Source organism: Camelina sativa, chromosome 14 (genome assembly GCF_000633955.1).
Source record: "Camelina sativa cultivar DH55 chromosome 14, Cs, whole genome shotgun sequence".
NCBI classification, from domain to species: domain Eukaryota; kingdom Viridiplantae; phylum Streptophyta; class Magnoliopsida; order Brassicales; family Brassicaceae; genus Camelina; species Camelina sativa.
Window position 1 is genome coordinate 28,721,176 of NC_025698.1, and position 19,368 is coordinate 28,740,543.

The 19,368-nt window shown below is 33.2% G+C and overlaps 3 protein-coding genes, 1 long non-coding RNA gene, 3 other non-coding genes and 1 pseudogene across 7 annotated transcripts in view; 2 read left to right on the forward strand and 6 right to left on the reverse strand.

The window, feature by feature from the left end:
• On the reverse strand, positions 526-2,292 carry LOC104742738 (annotated as a pseudogene).
• Positions 5,342-5,776, reverse strand: LOC104742739. The gene has a single exon (XM_010463770.1). The coding sequence runs from the start codon at positions 5,716-5,718 to the stop codon at positions 5,464-5,466; it is 255 nt and encodes an 84-aa protein (XP_010462072.1). The 5' UTR covers positions 5,719-5,776; the 3' UTR covers positions 5,342-5,463.
• Positions 6,781-7,800, reverse strand: LOC104742740. Its single transcript, XM_010463771.2, has 2 exons — positions 7,531-7,800; positions 6,781-7,349 (listed from the first exon to the last, which is right to left on the reverse strand). Exons 1-2 carry the CDS (start codon positions 7,757-7,759, stop codon positions 6,832-6,834), a joined length of 747 nt encoding a protein of 248 aa, XP_010462073.1. The 5' UTR covers positions 7,760-7,800; the 3' UTR covers positions 6,781-6,831.
• On the reverse strand, positions 8,484-8,557 carry TRNAR-UCG. Its single transcript has one exon. It is a non-coding gene; the product is annotated as a tRNA-Arg (tRNA).
• Positions 11,159-11,232, reverse strand: TRNAR-UCG. The gene has a single exon. It is a non-coding gene; the product is annotated as a tRNA-Arg (tRNA).
• Positions 12,503-13,241, forward strand: LOC104742742. Its single transcript, XR_760572.2, has 3 exons — positions 12,503-12,644; positions 13,090-13,110; positions 13,208-13,241. It is a non-coding gene; the product is annotated as an uncharacterized LOC104742742 (long non-coding RNA).
• TRNAR-UCG lies at positions 13,785-13,858 on the reverse strand. The gene has a single exon. It is a non-coding gene; the product is annotated as a tRNA-Arg (tRNA).
• LOC104744093 (coatomer subunit beta'-2) overlaps positions 15,230-19,368 on the forward strand; it is a gene marked incomplete in the record, with an annotated part of 6,277 nt that continues 2,138 nt past the window's right edge. The window contains 16 exon segments of the mRNA XM_010465116.2: positions 15,230-15,362; positions 15,808-15,828; positions 15,926-15,987; positions 16,081-16,135; positions 16,281-16,317; positions 16,430-16,755; positions 16,857-16,988; positions 17,080-17,228; positions 17,404-17,472; positions 17,699-17,849; positions 17,944-18,009; positions 18,218-18,406; positions 18,537-18,677; positions 18,820-18,894; positions 18,989-19,165; positions 19,251-19,342. Coding sequence (XP_010463418.1) covers positions 15,360-15,362; positions 15,808-15,828; positions 15,926-15,987; positions 16,081-16,135; positions 16,281-16,317; positions 16,430-16,755; positions 16,857-16,988; positions 17,080-17,228; positions 17,404-17,472; positions 17,699-17,849; positions 17,944-18,009; positions 18,218-18,406; positions 18,537-18,677; positions 18,820-18,894; positions 18,989-19,165; positions 19,251-19,342 — 1,745 coding nt within the window.

Here is a 19,368-nt window from a genome sequence, read left to right on the forward strand (position 1 = left end):
GTAAATTTGTAATGCTACTATAGAATAGAGAGTCAACTAATATTTAATATATTATATTCTTAGACGCCACTCGGATTTTTGAGAAAAAATGTTGGTTTTACAGCATTTGATTTAGAGAGCAACAAGAGATTATGCGGTAAATTGTTTTTTTGGTTACCTCAGAGTTTATTTCTCTTCTAAATGATTACTATTGTGATATACAAAATCTTGTATAGAAGATGGAAGAATAATACATGTTATACAGATCATAATTTGGTTTTTTGTTTTTTATATCTTTTGTTTTTGTTATTTGGTATTTTATTCGGAACAAAAACAAGATTTACATGGTAAGGAATATGAACATTATGATCTTGGAGATGAATATGATTGTAAATGTGCCCAATCCAATATCGGATTTTTAATGTAATTTGTAATGCAAGTAAGATATTATAATTAACCGATAATCAAATTATTACATTCCTATACGCTGATGATCAGACTGGTTCACATTTGTAGCATTTGATCTAGAGAGCACAAGAGATTATGTTTGGTTTCACTATAATCCTTGTTTAGTAAACAGCATTATCAAAAAGAAATTGTAACACATCAAACAAATATGTTTCTACAATCTCTAAAGGTAACAATGAAAACTAGAAGTCCACAATAAGCTCCAGTTAAATTATCCAAGAGACATGATAAACTGACAGTAAACAATTCAACAACATCCATTAGCAAAATGTATCAATCACCTGAAGACTTTAAAAGAGTGGTTAGTGCAAGTGAACCCTCCATCAATCATCAGATTATCTCCGCTTATGTACCGCGCTTCATCGCTCGCCAAAAACAGAACAGCGTTTGCGACATCATCAACCGTCAGTTCGACTCCTTTTAGATTCGCGTTCGTAGCCGCAAAGTTCCTGAAACCAACAAATGCATCTTCCGTTCTCTCTTCCTTTGGCAAATGAGCCATCGCAAGTTCGGTTGCAACCGCATAAGGTGAAACACAGTTCACACGTATCCCGTGCTGTCCAAGCTCGGCTGCAACACTCCTAGTCAAGCCTAGAACAGCGTGCTTGGAACCAACATAAGCATGCGGACCAACACCTCCCACGACACCTCCTACACTACATAAAGAAACTATAGACCCTTTCTTCTCAGGGATCATTACACGAGCTGCATGTTTCATCCCGAGAAAAGCTCCTTTCACGTTCACATCAAAGATCTTCTCAAATTCAGCCAAACTACTGTTACGGATATCAGAGCATGGTGCTCCGCATAAGCCTGCATTGTTGAAAGTATGTCAAGCGTTCCAAATTGCTTGACTGCAAAGTCAACCGCATTGCTAATGTCGCATTCTTTGCTAACATCACCATGGATGAAACAAGCTGTCTCCTTCCCCGACTCACCACTAATCAGAATTTTACATACCTCACCTCCGAGATCATCTTGCAAATCAACAATGCAGACTCTAGCGCCGTGCTTGTGGAACAGACGAGCAATGCTCTCTCCTATCCCAGTGGCTCCTCCAGTGATCAATGCCACTTTACCTAACAACCTGTCAAATCAAAAACACAATAGATCAAAATAAAGTAAGTAATTACACCGAAACAAAGCCACAACATAGTATCATAGTAGCTGTTGATATTCAAATCAATGTACTATAAGTTTGATGCTACAATAAACTAAAGACCACACACACACAATAAACAGACGAACTTTATTCATAAGTTGACCACGGCCACAAAACTACAATGGGGCAAAGAAAGGACCACAAAACCACTTTACAAAAGAAAACGTGCAAATGAGGTAGGATGAGTCATATGGGAACACAAAATTACAAATCTGAAGTTGACAGATTGTAAAGACTGCTCTACAGAGCCAGCCAATGTGTATCACTAGTTTATTGAACAAGAACTAGTAAAACTGATCCAAGATATCTTAGATCATCATGTAAAGCAAAGAGATTGAAACCAAGACATGGAGAACAGAGATCATAAACACATCAAGATTGGAGTTTGAGACAGACATAACCAAATGAATCAATCTCAAAATCTGTAAGTAAGCAGAGCAAAGACACTAATGAATTCGGTTCATTGTTAACTGAAAAGTTCAGTTCTTTACAATGACCCAAGCAGGAAAAAGCCATACTAAACGAGATCGAAGCAAGAGTTTGATCGAAGAGACCACAGAGAGAGTACCACAAAGCTTATACCTTTGAGTAGGAAGAGAAGAAGAAGGTTCAGTGTTCTTTGACATGATAGCTATTTAACTCACTGTAGAAACTGGATTTCCACAATGAATTTGTTTATGGGGGAGAATAAATTCGGTAAAGTAAACCCTCTAGAAAATCAATCTAAGCTTTGATTGTTAGAAGAAAAGGAATTGATCTTTTAAGAATTAGAGTTTCTATTGCTAAGAACAAGAAGAGAACTCAATAATTGTATTCAATGATGGATGCTTTACAATGGAGAAGTCTTTTCCCCTTTATACATAGTTATAAATCGCACAATATATTAACTTTCCTTATCAGACGAACTGAAATAAGGAAAGTTACTCTATCTCTTAGTTCGGCCGCCGGACGAAGTGGAAGTCGGTTCTTCACCCTCGAGGTTGGGCTTCTTCTATCCGAAGCGGGCTTAAATGACCTAACTGAGTACTTAACCGGATTCCCAATTAAATAACCAAATTTTCTTTCTGGTTTAGTTTGGTATGTCGGGGGTGCTAAATCCCGCACCAACACTCACTCAGATCTTATGCTTCTCCTCGTTAGTTCCAATTCATTCCACTCTTCTTCTTCGTCTTCTTTGTATTTCTTACTCGGAAGTTGGCGGTTTTTTATCGGCGCTTTCGCCATGGTCGGGTATGGGCTTTCAATTAAAGCCCACTTAAAACCTTAACAGATCAGTATATAGCCCATTTGTAGATTAAAGGGTTGTTTAAAATAAAGTAATAAACCGACCTGATCCCAACCGAATGAAATTTTCGACTTATTAGAAATCGAATTGTACATCGCAATAATACAGCTATTTCTCGACTTTCCCTTTTAATTAAATGAAATCAAAAGAAACAAGGGACTTGAAAATAAGCACAAGTATTCTTAGTTAAACCAAAAAAGGACTTCTTCAGTTCTTCTTAAGAAAACGATCAACAAATCCAACATCTTTCGTTGATGTTGCCTAAGTTGTTTAACTGAATGCAACTTTTGTATGAGAAACCGAATACCAATCGTAATCATAAATCCAACAAAAGAACAACACCAATTTAAAATTAATTTATCTTGAAAAATTAAGGACATTTATATGTTTATTACTTGAAATCTAACCGAAATCCAAACCACATTTAAACCATTCATACTACAAAGTACAAATGTAGTGCTAAGATTTTTTTTAGTTCATACATTGAAAATTCAGAAATACCATAAAATTTCCACCAAGACAAAATCAAATTAAACAATTTTCACGGATTTAGTGGATTTTCACCTGTTGTAAAAATTTAAAAATCAAATTAAACAATCTTACTTAAGTAAATCTTCTTCTTTCTTCCTTCTTCCTTATATTTTTTTATACATTATAAAAAATATAACTGAGATTTAATAGAATAAAACTATGGAAACTGATTGATTGTCATAAACTTTTAGTGGTTTTTAAGATTTTTAATCACTTAAAAAAAAACTAAATATACTGTTATATCATTAACTTTTATGTAACTTGATACTATTATTATGCATTACATCATAATTATACTTTGGATCCTATTTTGAGAGGACTTCTTTAGTTTAGGATGAATCTTTATCGAATAATACAAATGGTATAGTAATATCTTAAATACATCTAAGTTTTAATTGCAAAAAAATATTGAGATAGCTCCTAATTAATTAAGATTTTACATATATGGAGGAAAACTTATCAAGCTTACCAAGTCCAGATGATTTTGAGACCCTTCTCATTAGTTACGCAACTACGACTTACACACAAGAGCATCACCTCATCAAAAATGCTACCATACTAAGATTAATTATCCTAACTTTTTATTATATTGAAAGTGTTACTAATAATCTTGTGGTACTTAAGGACAAAAATATTATTTAAATATAATATTAAGTATTTTCAAATACTAAATATTTATAATGTAGATTTATATTTATAATAAAAATTAGGATATAGCTTCAAATTAATCCTACAATATAGTGTTTGCCTACTTTAAATGATTTGAATAGAAAAGAAAACAAAATAAAAGATGATGAGTCTTGTCTTGAACCAAACCAAACCAAATCATTGAGGCAACGTGTCTTTTAAATTAGTTTGTGTGCGGGGAACTTTTTACATGTACCAGAATGGGTTGACTCTTCTGTACATCATCGACGAGATCAATTACATTCATGGGCTATGAGCTTATGATGATTGACCTTCACATATGTTAGTGTTAATGAATGTTCACTAATGAAATTATGTGCATCTCATGTTTCCCCCTTATCGCTTATCAGTTTTGAGATGTGACAACTTTGTTACCAATCCATCTCGACACAATATCTCATATTCTCATTATAAGATTAATCATTAAATAATTTGATTAGACCATGTGGAAATGCCTTGTGAAGTCTTACAATTTTGTTTTTTTTTTTTTGCGATCGATTAGAAGCGAAAACGATTAATTATAGAGAAACTATAATAACCATGTACATTAAAATCTTATAAATTAATAATATTTGAACCATCAAAATCTATTAATTTATAAAAAATTTTATTTTTCAAAAAACTTTCTTAATTTAATTAAAAATATGAAAAATAAAATTCAATCGTTACAACTAATATTTTTATAAATTTAATTACAAAAAATAATAATTATCATATTTTAACGATATTACTTTAAAATTTTTATATATAAAAATTTTAAAAATGATATCTTGTAAAAATTAATATATATATACATATTTAAATAATTTTATATAATTATTAATTTATATTATTAATAGAACCATATATTTATAAAAAAATTTTAAAAAACTTATTATTTTACTATATTATCGAATAATGTCTAAAATTATACTAATACTAATTTAAGACCAAAATTTTTTATTAATTTATAAATATTATTAATTTATCGAATATTAATTTATAGAAATTCTACCGTATTACTTTAAAACGAATATTCTATCAAAATTTAGAATTTTGAGAATTAAACAATTTTTTTTTTGAATAAAATATAAAATTTATTCAGAAAAAATTTTTTACATCTGTTTTTGTGTTGAGTGTTTGAAATTGTTTGAGATTTATTTATCTGAGACTAAAGACAATAAAAAAAGAAAAATTATCTTGAAACGAGCCACTGTTCCATTGCAGCCGTAGATTAAACAAGATCGGTATATAAAAAAACAAGAACCACAACACAATTTCTACTTTGATTGAAATACTCAATTAAATAACCATGAGTAATAAGATATAAAAACTATAATTATTGATTACATGATGAATTGGATGATATGTGTTATTTGTGGAGAGTCGAAGAAGAAGAAGAAGATGAAGGAAGCCATTGATATTCATGTTGATGATACCTACACTTGAACGATCTTGGATGCTTCGACGGTGAACATACGCACTTCTTCTTTCCACCGCCACCGTTACGGTGACCAGCTGTGGTTTCCACCTCTGACGTTGCCACTGTCGTCACTTCTGCCACCGGAGTATTTTCGTGGAAGCTCCCCGAAGGAGTAACAAGAGGTGGAAGAATTTTGTAACACATTTTTTAAAGATTCTTCTTATTTAAGATGTTGTGTGTGTGGTTTACGAAAAGAAAAGACACGTCGAGTATAAATACTAGTCACTCTTAATGACAAAAGCAATAATAAAACTATTCACGCTTTTTTGAAATAAAAAATAATTTAATTACATATTTATCTTTTAGGTATTGTGTAGAAGAGTTGTCGCCAAACAATAAATCGAAACGTTCACACGTGGCTAATGGCTTTGCTGCACGTCTTGAGAGTTGTGTTCGGAAAGAAACCATGAGGTCAGAAATTTTTGTTCTAGTGTATATCCGATATAAAACTTTTTAAGAAGATAGTTTGATGACATAATATATATCGTTATGAATTTTGTAAGCAAACGAAACTAATTATTATTATGAAAGTATGTTTTGGTGAAAAAATGAGAAATGGTGGACCATACTCTATTTATATGCAACAGAAAAGGGTTTGGAGATTTTAAGATTTATATGGTAAAGAGGAAATGAAGTGATTGGAGAGGATAAGCGGTGGGAGTGGGTCGATTAGGACATCACCACTTCCTCTCTCTTTGGGTTTCTCATTGTCACTCATCTTCTTTAGATAATCTTTACCCTTTTCAGGTCATATATATCACAACGACAAAAATACCTATTTATTTACTTGGTGTTATGAGTTAAAAGGTTACAAAATGTTATCTCATAAGAAACTATTTTTTTTCATAGGTTTTGATATCGTTACTTTCGTATTGTGTTTTTAATTTTAATATCAAGATAGAAAGAGCAGCTAGATTTCTTATTTTCTTCTTAGTTTTGGATCATAATGTTTGAAAGTTTTGGCCTACTTTTCAATACGTCTAATAAAAATACCATTTTCTTCTTTATATTAGTACTTTCTAGTAGCACTGAAGATAAGGAAAGATACATAAAGCTAAAAAGCAGTAATCATTACCTTTGTTACAAAATAATTGAGACGTTCCCGGCTGAAATCATAGGGCAAGAAAAAACGAAAAAAAAAGAATAAGAAATACTCCAAGAAATTGGAAAAAAATATTAGTATTATTTTCCATAAAGAAAGTGACAATATCAAAATTGAGAATATGAAGAAAAACTGTAGAAAACAGAAAAAAAAACTTAGAGAAGAGAGTCTCCACAAATAACAGCAACCATATAAAGACTACAATCTATGAACATTCCACGGAGAGCTTGATACACAACAACTCCTCTTTCTAGAAGCTTCTCTGCATCAGACCAGTTTTCACCGTTTTTACCCTTTCCTTCATCTTCCATCTCATGGCTCAGTCCTCCTCCAGATGCTTCCACGGTCAGATGAGACATTACAATAGCACAGTCTGTAAGAATCAGCAGCCAAAGAGGTCTCAGTGTCAAGACACTGCCTGAGCTTATAATGTTCAATCTTGGGAGTAGAATCACAAACGCAGCTATTGCGAGAGAGCTCAAACTCCGAGTTCTTTCTGAGCTTATGATGCTAGCGTTGAGTTTCTTGGAGCTGAAGAAACTCCTAGGTCGTTGGTTTTGACTCTTTACTGATCTTGTTGCTTCCTCTGGTTTTGTAACAGGTTCACTTTTTAAGGGTTTGCTAAGAACACTCGACGAAAGTTTTGGTTCTTCTGATCTTTCCTTTACTTCCTCTGCTTTCATACGTAGCAAAGACAATAATAAACCATTAACAAATTCAAGTCTCGATGGTTCCACACGCAACATTGTGTAACAAGTTATGTTAATATTTTCAACATGTATAAATTTTTATTATACGAAGAATGTTACAGGAAAGAGAAGATATATACAGTTTTAATTAATTTGTGTACGTACCTTTGAAATGGTACTTAAGAGATGGGCTTTCTTGAATAAGATGATGCGCAGATTGAGTTTGTGGCATGAAACTAGATTCGCTGTATGTGCGGTTGTGAGAAGCTGATGATGAGGAAGAAGACGACGGTGATGAAGGATCAAAGTTATGTATTTGGCCTGTGATTAACGCCAAACGATCTGATCCTCGTTCCATAATTTTTCTTCTCCTTTCTTCTCTGTCCATCACCATTTTTACTAACAAGAAGAAATTTCTTTGAAAAACAATGGAGAAATTGAAAGGAATTTTTATGTTTCATCATAACCTTTTAAACCTCCAAAATTAGGTTTCTCTTAAAATAGAAAGAGAGGCTAATGAATAGTTCACTATGTTTAAATTTAGGATGTATAGAAAGATGAATTCTTCCCTATATTCAAAAAATATGTATATTGATTAATGGTTGGTTACTCACCTAATTTTTTTTATTAGTTGGATATTTTTTTTCATACCTTTGCTTTTTTATTTTTATTTTGGTTATCACACAAATTCAGCCTTTATCAAATAAGGTGACAAGAGAGAGATTTATGCTACTCTCTTCTTCTCTTCAAATACACTGCTCACATGCCCCATACTTGGTACCGGAGTGGTGCACAAACGGACCCACGTGCAAACTGGAGAGAGCAACAGTCCCCCAAAACCTACCCGATTTTGGAATACCATGGACCGTCGTCTTGACTCTTGAATGACATGATTCAGACCCCTTGTTGTGAAGGTCCGATACTTGTTTGATAAAAAAATTCAGCATTAACTAATTCCTCCTATATTTGGTAAATTTTACCATCACTCTAATCATGATTTATCCTTTTCATATATTTTTCTAAAATAAATGGTTTGTAATTTTGTAAAAGAAATTTAAAAAATCATAAGAAAGTCGCAAGATCAAATTTAATAGAGAAAAAAGTGAAAGAAAAGGAAACGACCACAGTGGGAGTCGAACCCACGACTTTCTGATCCGAAGTCAGACGCGCTAATCCACTGCGCTATGCGGTCATTTTTGTTATGTCACGACTAATATAAATTATTAACGTGACTATTGAACACTTGATGAGTATTCAGATTGGTAATTTTAGTAATTTGACGTTCTTTGGTTTACTCATGGTTATTTCAAACGTCTCCTATGATACATATACAGTAGAACCTCTGTAAATTAATACTCGCTATAAATTAATAAATTTTTTTCGGTTCCGAGTTGAACCGGTGTAAAAAATAACACATTTCAATAAAATAATAAGATAATAACTTTTTTGGAAATCTTATGTAAATTAATAATAATATAAATTATATATATATATATATATATTGAAATATGACTCTATTGTTATTTGGCTATTCTTTAATTTGCATTCTAATAGAGTTTATTTCTAATCTTGTTTTTTATTATCTTCTCAAATCGCATCCAAAAATTGTAGAGAGTCTTAGATTCGATAATTGCTTCTTACTAACTGGTTCTAAAGGTATCATAATATCTTTTTCGACTTCATCACTACCATGAGATATATTACTAGCAATTTCTTGTAAAATTTAAATTTCTATCATTTATCATTTTTACCTATATAATCTAGTAAACAATTGACATTCATCCTATTGCGATAGCCAAGATTATATAAATTAAGAAAATTATTTTAAAATGTGAATGATAACAAAAGTGTCTTATTTTGTAATAGAATTTTTTCAAAATTATGAAAATGAGAAAATCTCTTCATAAATTAATATGTTATTAATTTATCGATAAATTAAAATTCCTATAAATTAATAAAATTTCATGGTCCCAACCTTATTAATTTATAGATGTTTTACTGTAGCTAGAGTCGGAGTTTACTAAAGTTGATGCTCATCTCTCAATAGTCAATAAAAGCAAAAAAATGGAAAATGTTTATTTTTCTTAGTTTAGACTTTAGAGTAACCTTTTGAGCTTCATTGATGATTTAAGAGTAACGTTTTTGGGTCTCAAGCAATTGCTTCAAGACCCAAGGTTTACTATAGTTTTTACATATGAAGCAAAAGTAGCAACAACAATCTGAGAGCTTCGGAAACTATATCTGCTCAGTAGTACGTTGACGCAGTTAGTAAATCGCAAATTGTATAACTTTGCTACACTTCACATTACACAGTTGCCAAGACTAGTGGAAATAGGGCGCAAAGGGAAGAGATTTCATAAGTTTGGGCATAGGTCTTTTAGAAATGGGCTTTTAAAAGGCCCAAAATGCAGTGGCAATTTCGGAAAATTCTCACTCAGTCGTTCTTAAGCAAAATTTTTCTTTTTTCTGATTTCAAGTTATTTTCGTCATCAGACCGAGCGAGCTAAACGTCGTTGGTTCTTCGATCTGCCGATTTGCAGATTTAAGCGATAATACGAGATCCGAAGGCTACACAAGCCTTCCTCCACTTAATCTGTAATCATGGTGAGTATTGCGAATTTTTCTTTTTTTTTGTTTTTGTTTTCCAGATCTCGAGTGAATCTGTTTACGATTTCGATCTCGATTTCGTACATTTTTCTTCTATGGTTAACCGTAATTTGAGTGAGACCTGCTGAATCTCAGATCGTGTGCTTTTCTTCGATTTGTCTAATCTGATTCGAATTTTTTTTATCCCGATGGCGTGAAATCGAGTGTAATCTCTTGACATTTGTTTTGTGGAATTGAATAATGATCATTGGATGTTGCATTTTTGAGAAGATCTGGAGTTGTTTTGGGGTTTATGCTATGAGCTGTTCTGTATATTTTTTTTGGGTTAAAGTTCCTTATGAATGATTTTGGTAAAATTTGTTGTTTAGAGTGTTTTAAATTTTATCCTCTTATTAGTTTTGTTGAGTACTGACTACTGTTTTCTTTCTTTTGGTTGAATCAGCCTCTCAGACTCGAGATCAAGGTATTGTTTCGATTTCCNTTTCTTTGAAAAACAATGGAGAAATTGAAAGGAATTTTTATGTTTCATCATAACCTTTTAAACCTCCAAAATTAGGTTTCTCTTAAAATAGAAAGAGAGGCTAATGAATAGTTCACTATGTTTAAATTTAGGATGTATAGAAAGATGAATTCTTCCCTATATTCAAAAAATATGTATATTGATTAATGGTTGGTTACTCACCTAATTTTTTTTATTAGTTGGATATTTTTTTTCATACCTTTGCTTTTTTATTTTTATTTTGGTTATCACACAAATTCAGCCTTTATCAAATAAGGTGACAAGAGAGAGATTTATGCTACTCTCTTCTTCTCTTCAAATACACTGCTCACATGCCCCATACTTGGTACCGGAGTGGTGCACAAACGGACCCACGTGCAAACTGGAGAGAGCAACAGTCCCCCAAAACCTACCCGATTTTGGAATACCATGGACCGTCGTCTTGACTCTTGAATGACATGATTCAGACCCCTTGTTGTGAAGGTCCGATACTTGTTTGATAAAAAAATTCAGCATTAACTAATTCCTCCTATATTTGGTAAATTTTACCATCACTCTAATCATGATTTATCCTTTTCATATATTTTTCTAAAATAAATGGTTTGTAATTTTGTAAAAGAAATTTAAAAAATCATAAGAAAGTCGCAAGATCAAATTTAATAGAGAAAAAAGTGAAAGAAAAGGAAACGACCACAGTGGGAGTCGAACCCACGACTTTCTGATCCGAAGTCAGACGCGCTAATCCACTGCGCTATGCGGTCATTTTTGTTATGTCACGACTAATATAAATTATTAACGTGACTATTGAACACTTGATGAGTATTCAGATTGGTAATTTTAGTAATTTGACGTTCTTTGGTTTACTCATGGTTATTTCAAACGTCTCCTATGATACATATACAGTAGAACCTCTGTAAATTAATACTCGCTATAAATTAATAAATTTTTTTCGGTTCCGAGTTGAACCGGTGTAAAAAATAACACATTTCAATAAAATAATAAGATAATAACTTTTTTGGAAATCTTATGTAAATTAATAATAATATAAATTATATATATATATATATATATTGAAATATGACTCTATTGTTATTTGGCTATTCTTTAATTTGCATTCTAATAGAGTTTATTTCTAATCTTGTTTTTTATTATCTTCTCAAATCGCATCCAAAAATTGTAGAGAGTCTTAGATTCGATAATTGCTTCTTACTAACTGGTTCTAAAGGTATCATAATATCTTTTTCGACTTCATCACTACCATGAGATATATTACTAGCAATTTCTTGTAAAATTTAAATTTCTATCATTTATCATTTTTACCTATATAATCTAGTAAACAATTGACATTCATCCTATTGCGATAGCCAAGATTATATAAATTAAGAAAATTATTTTAAAATGTGAATGATAACAAAAGTGTCTTATTTTGTAATAGAATTTTTTCAAAATTATGAAAATGAGAAAATCTCTTCATAAATTAATATGTTATTAATTTATCGATAAATTAAAATTCCTATAAATTAATAAAATTTCATGGTCCCAACCTTATTAATTTATAGATGTTTTACTGTAGCTAGAGTCGGAGTTTACTAAAGTTGATGCTCATCTCTCAATAGTCAATAAAAGCAAAAAAATGGAAAATGTTTATTTTTCTTAGTTTAGACTTTAGAGTAACCTTTTGAGCTTCATTGATGATTTAAGAGTAACGTTTTTGGGTCTCAAGCAATTGCTTCAAGACCCAAGGTTTACTATAGTTTTTACATATGAAGCAAAAGTAGCAACAACAATCTGAGAGCTTCGGAAACTATATCTGCTCAGTAGTACGTTGACGCAGTTAGTAAATCGCAAATTGTATAACTTTGCTACACTTCACATTACACAGTTGCCAAGACTAGTGGAAATAGGGCGCAAAGGGAAGAGATTTCATAAGTTTGGGCATAGGTCTTTTAGAAATGGGCTTTTAAAAGGCCCAAAATGCAGTGGCAATTTCGGAAAATTCTCACTCAGTCGTTCTTAAGCAAAATTTTTCTTTTTTCTGATTTCAAGTTATTTTCGTCATCAGACCGAGCGAGCTAAACGTCGTTGGTTCTTCGATCTGCCGATTTGCAGATTTAAGCGATAATACGAGATCCGAAGGCTACACAAGCCTTCCTCCACTTAATCTGTAATCATGGTGAGTATTGCGAATTTTTCTTTTTTTTTGTTTTTGTTTTCCAGATCTCGAGTGAATCTGTTTACGATTTCGATCTCGATTTCGTACATTTTTCTTCTATGGTTAACCGTAATTTGAGTGAGACCTGCTGAATCTCAGATCGTGTGCTTTTCTTCGATTTGTCTAATCTGATTCGAATTTTTTTTATCCCGATGGCGTGAAATCGAGTGTAATCTCTTGACATTTGTTTTGTGGAATTGAATAATGATCATTGGATGTTGCATTTTTGAGAAGATCTGGAGTTGTTTTGGGGTTTATGCTATGAGCTGTTCTGTATATTTTTTTTGGGTTAAAGTTCCTTATGAATGATTTTGGTAAAATTTGTTGTTTAGAGTGTTTTAAATTTTATCCTCTTATTAGTTTTGTTGAGTACTGACTACTGTTTTCTTTCTTTTGGTTGAATCAGCCTCTCAGACTCGAGATCAAGGTATTGTTTCGATTTCCATATAGGTTTTGATTTCGTATTCACTCTGGTTTTTTTTTTTATCCCGTTGTGTTGATAATTTTTGTTTTTATTGCATCAGAGAAAATTAGCTCAAAGGTCCGAGAGAGTAANATTCAAAAAATATGTATATTGATTAATGGTTGGTTACTCACCTAATTTTTTTTATTAGTTGGATATTTTTTTTCATACCTTTGCTTTTTTATTTTTATTTTGGTTATCACACAAATTCAGCCTTTATCAAATAAGGTGACAAGAGAGAGATTTATGCTACTCTCTTCTTCTCTTCAAATACACTGCTCACATGCCCCATACTTGGTACCGGAGTGGTGCACAAACGGACCCACGTGCAAACTGGAGAGAGCAACAGTCCCCCAAAACCTACCCGATTTTGGAATACCATGGACCGTCGTCTTGACTCTTGAATGACATGATTCAGACCCCTTGTTGTGAAGGTCCGATACTTGTTTGATAAAAAAATTCAGCATTAACTAATTCCTCCTATATTTGGTAAATTTTACCATCACTCTAATCATGATTTATCCTTTTCATATATTTTTCTAAAATAAATGGTTTGTAATTTTGTAAAAGAAATTTAAAAAATCATAAGAAAGTCGCAAGATCAAATTTAATAGAGAAAAAAGTGAAAGAAAAGGAAACGACCACAGTGGGAGTCGAACCCACGACTTTCTGATCCGAAGTCAGACGCGCTAATCCACTGCGCTATGCGGTCATTTTTGTTATGTCACGACTAATATAAATTATTAACGTGACTATTGAACACTTGATGAGTATTCAGATTGGTAATTTTAGTAATTTGACGTTCTTTGGTTTACTCATGGTTATTTCAAACGTCTCCTATGATACATATACAGTAGAACCTCTGTAAATTAATACTCGCTATAAATTAATAAATTTTTTTCGGTTCCGAGTTGAACCGGTGTAAAAAATAACACATTTCAATAAAATAATAAGATAATAACTTTTTTGGAAATCTTATGTAAATTAATAATAATATAAATTATATATATATATATATATATTGAAATATGACTCTATTGTTATTTGGCTATTCTTTAATTTGCATTCTAATAGAGTTTATTTCTAATCTTGTTTTTTATTATCTTCTCAAATCGCATCCAAAAATTGTAGAGAGTCTTAGATTCGATAATTGCTTCTTACTAACTGGTTCTAAAGGTATCATAATATCTTTTTCGACTTCATCACTACCATGAGATATATTACTAGCAATTTCTTGTAAAATTTAAATTTCTATCATTTATCATTTTTACCTATATAATCTAGTAAACAATTNTGTGTTTAGTTTGTTAATTATTCGGATTTCTGTATGACTTTGCAGTTCGATCGGCCAAGTTTATAGCGCGAAAGCAATGGGTTGTGGCAGGAGCTGATGATATGTATATCCGTGTATACAACTACAATACCNGAAAATTATTTTAAAATGTGAATGATAACAAAAGTGTCTTATTTTGTAATAGAATTTTTTCAAAATTATGAAAATGAGAAAATCTCTTCATAAATTAATATGTTATTAATTTATCGATAAATTAAAATTCCTATAAATTAATAAAATTTCATGGTCCCAACCTTATTAATTTATAGATGTTTTACTGTAGCTAGAGTCGGAGTTTACTAAAGTTGATGCTCATCTCTCAATAGTCAATAAAAGCAAAAAAATGGAAAATGTTTATTTTTCTTAGTTTAGACTTTAGAGTAACCTTTTGAGCTTCATTGATGATTTAAGAGTAACGTTTTTGGGTCTCAAGCAATTGCTTCAAGACCCAAGGTTTACTATAGTTTTTACATATGAAGCAAAAGTAGCAACAACAATCTGAGAGCTTCGGAAACTATATCTGCTCAGTAGTACGTTGACGCAGTTAGTAAATCGCAAATTGTATAACTTTGCTACACTTCACATTACACAGTTGCCAAGACTAGTGGAAATAGGGCGCAAAGGGAAGAGATTTCATAAGTTTGGGCATAGGTCTTTTAGAAATGGGCTTTTAAAAGGCCCAAAATGCAGTGGCAATTTCGGAAAATTCTCACTCAGTCGTTCTTAAGCAAAATTTTTCTTTTTTCTGATTTCAAGTTATTTTCGTCATCAGACCGAGCGAGCTAAACGTCGTTGGTTCTTCGATCTGCCGATTTGCAGATTTAAGCGATAATACGAGATCCGAAGGCTACACAAGCCTTCCTCCACTTAATCTGTAATCATGGTGAGTATTGCGAATTTTTCTTTTTTTTTGTTTTTGTTTTCCAGATCTCGAGTGAATCTGTTTACGATTTCGATCTCGATTTCGTACATTTTTCTTCTATGGTTAACCGTAATTTGAGTGAGACCTGCTGAATCTCAGATCGTGTGCTTTTCTTCGATTTGTCTAATCTGATTCGAATTTTTTTTATCCCGATGGCGTGAAATCGAGTGTAATCTCTTGACATTTGTTTTGTGGAATTGAATAATGATCATTGGATGTTGCATTTTTGAGAAGATCTGGAGTTGTTTTGGGGTTTATGCTATGAGCTGTTCTGTATATTTTTTTTGGGTTAAAGTTCCTTATGAATGATTTTGGTAAAATTTGTTGTTTAGAGTGTTTTAAATTTTATCCTCTTATTAGTTTTGTTGAGTACTGACTACTGTTTTCTTTCTTTTGGTTGAATCAGCCTCTCAGACTCGAGATCAAGGTATTGTTTCGATTTCCATATAGGTTTTGATTTCGTATTCACTCTGGTTTTTTTTTTTATCCCGTTGTGTTGATAATTTTTGTTTTTATTGCATCAGAGAAAATTAGCTCAAAGGTCCGAGAGAGTAAAATCTGTGGATCTGCATCCTACAGAACCATGGTAATTTCTAGCTTTGATTGCGATCACTTACTTAGTTTTGTACCTTTATTTTTTTCTGCTACTAACGAGAATGGGGAAAACATTGTCTCGCAGGATTCTTGCAAGTTTGTATTCTGGAACCTTGTGTATTTGGAACTACCAGACACAGGTGGGTGAATAATTTTGATTTTCTTTATCTGTTTCCTTATACACGTGTACTACAGGGAACAATATGTGAAATGGAATGACCAAAGGTTTCGCAGTGTGTTTTAATGATTATTGGAATTTCGTCTAATTTGTGTCTTGCTTGATAGGTGATGGCGAAATCCTTTGAGGTGACCGAATTACCAGGTATACAGCTTGCTTTCTTTTTGCGTCTTTAGTCATAATGTTTTTATTGTTGTATGTACTTAGTAATTGTGTTTAGTTTGTTAATTATTCGGATTTCTGTATGACTTTGCAGTTCGATCGGCCAAGTTTATAGCGCGAAAGCAATGGGTTGTGGCAGGAGCTGATGATATGTATATCCGTGTATACAACTACAATACCATGGACAAGGTTAAAGTGTTTGAGGCTCATTCAGACTACATTAGGTGTGTGGCTGTTCATCCGACCCTTCCATATGTGCTGTCATCTTCTGATGATATGCTCATAAAGCTTTGGGACTGGGAAAAGGGTTGGGCTTGCACTCAGATATTCGAGGGACACTCGCACTATGTGATGCAAGTCACATTTAATCCAAAAGACACCAACACTTTTGCCAGTGCATCACTTGATCGTACCATAAAGGTACTGAAATGGTCTAACCTTGGAACTTGAGTATGGTTTAGCCCGCTTAGGGTTCTGAAAGTGATTGCTCATTCTATGCTTACATGCATGTTCATCTTCAGATTTGGAATCTTGGTTCCCCAGACCCAAATTTTACATTGGATGCCCATCAGAAAGGAGTCAATTGTGTAGATTATTTCACCGGTGGTGATAAGCCCTATTTAATTACCGGCTCTGATGATCACACTGCTAAGGTCTGCATCTGTATAATACTCTTTAGATGATACATTTCTACTGGACAGTACGTGCTTTCAGTTTATTTACTAGTTATATTTCGGGAATCAGGTCTGGGACTATCAAACAAAAAGTTGTGTCCAGACCCTGGAAGGGCACACACACAATGTATCTGCAGTATGTTTCCATCCAGAGCTTCCAATTATAATCACTGGTTCTGAAGATGGCACCGTTCGTATTTGGCATGCAACTACATACAGGTATTATAATATTAACAGTTTTTTGTTGGAGATATTATATGTAAATGCTTCTTGTATGCCTTTGCTAAACCATCTTCTCCTGGGCTTAATTCTTGTTCAGTTTTTTTACCATTACCAATATCTTCTATCATTCCATCTGTAATCCCAATTTCCTAATGTCTAACTTTTCTTGCAGGCTAGAGAACACTTTGAATTACGGCCTCGAGAGAGTTTGGGCAATTGGTTATATTAAAAGTTCACGCCGGTGAGTTATTGGATTTTGGCTCCCTCCTCTTTTTAATAATTCGATGCTTGTCAGAACTGTTATCCAGGAGTAGATGTTCTGTCTCAGTTGATATTGAACACCATTCATTGAACTTTGAGGATTTGTGAAAATTAGGATTCTTAGACTTGTTAGAATCGATGTTGAGAGCTCTACCACATTGAATTATCTTTAGAGACCTCACCTTGTCCACACTTTCGTTTCACAGGGTTGTAATTGGATATGATGAAGGAACTATCATGGTTAAACTTGGACGAGAAATTCCTGTTGCTAGCATGGACAATACCGGAAAAATCATATGGGCTAAGCATAATGAAATTCAAACTGCAAACATCAAAAGTATTGGTGCAGATTACGAGGTACAAGCCATATTTGCAACTCTTATACTGTGGCATAGGATTATCTATGTGTTTATTTTCTTGCCTGATGGTATGTTTTTGTTCTCTATCTTAGGTTACTGATGGAGAGAGGTTGCCCTTGAGTGTTAAAGAGTTGGGGACCTGTGATCTTTATCCGCAAGTGAGTGTTACTAGTTACTACAGTACTCGGTCCAATGATTTTATGATGTTTTGGCTTATTATATAGTTCATTTGGGCAAAACATTTTCTGCATAGCTGGTATGATTGGCAAGTGCCTCTAAGTTGTGGGTATCACTAAGCTGTGTCTTCAGAATATATATCTACTCTCAGTTGATCTGTCTCTCATATGTGGGTACTTTGACTCTCAGAGCTTGAAGCACAACCCTAATGGGAGGTTCGTCGTGGTCTGTGGTGACGGGGAGTATATTATCTACACGGCTTTGGCTTGGAGAAATAGGTCATTTGGTTCTGGACTGGAATTCGTTTGGTCGTCGGAGGGGGAGTGTGCAGTTAGAGAAAGCTCATCAAAGATTAAATTATTTAGCAAAAATTTCCAGGTTCGTAAACCTCCTTCTGTCTGATCTAAGCCGTTCTGTTAAAGCATGTCTCTATTGTCGTTGGACGTATTATTTCTGTCACGGAGATAGCTATATTTGCATCTGGCTCATTCAGAAAATACATTTTCAGGAAAAGAGGAGTATCCGCCCTACTTTTTCAGCTGAGAAGATCTTTGGAGGAACCTTGTTAGCTATGTGTTCAAGTGATTTCATCTGCTTTTATGATTGGGCTGAATGTAGGCTGATTCAACGTATTGACGTCACTGTAAAGGTACTCCAATTAACTTGTCTCAGTTTGTTGTAGGAAGTTTACTTCAAGACATATTTGGAATAGTGGCAACTAATATCATTACCTTCAGTTGTCCTCGTTCGTTTCTTCTCTAATTCATAGTGTTGCCACATAACGTCTGCAGAATCTATATTGGGCTGACAGTGGTGATTTGGTAGCCATTGCTAGTGACACATCATTCTACATCTTGAAATACAACGTGAGAATTCTTTCCAACAAACACTCTTATGCTGTGAATTTCTATATGTGATTATAAATTGTCCAAGTGCTTACATGGTGATCCTGTTATACAGCGCGACCTAGTTTCCTCACATTTTGATAGCGGAAGACCTACTGAGGAAGAAGGTGTTGAGGATGCTTTTGAGGTTCTCCATGAAAATGATGAGCGTGTTAGGACAGGTATATGGGTTGGTGACTGTTTCATTTATAACAACTCTTCCTGGAAGCTTAACTACTGTGTTGGAGGCGAGGTATTGTGCATATATGTTTTGTTGCTCGGATTTGGAAGTTGTTATCAACTAGAATCTAAGGATGGTTGTTACATCCTAATACTAGGTAACCACAATGTATCATTTGGACCGCCCAATGTATTTGTTGGGATATCTTGCAAGTCAAAGTCGGGTGTTCTTGGTAGACAAAGAATTCAAGTAAGTGCCTAGATTTGTGTGTATAT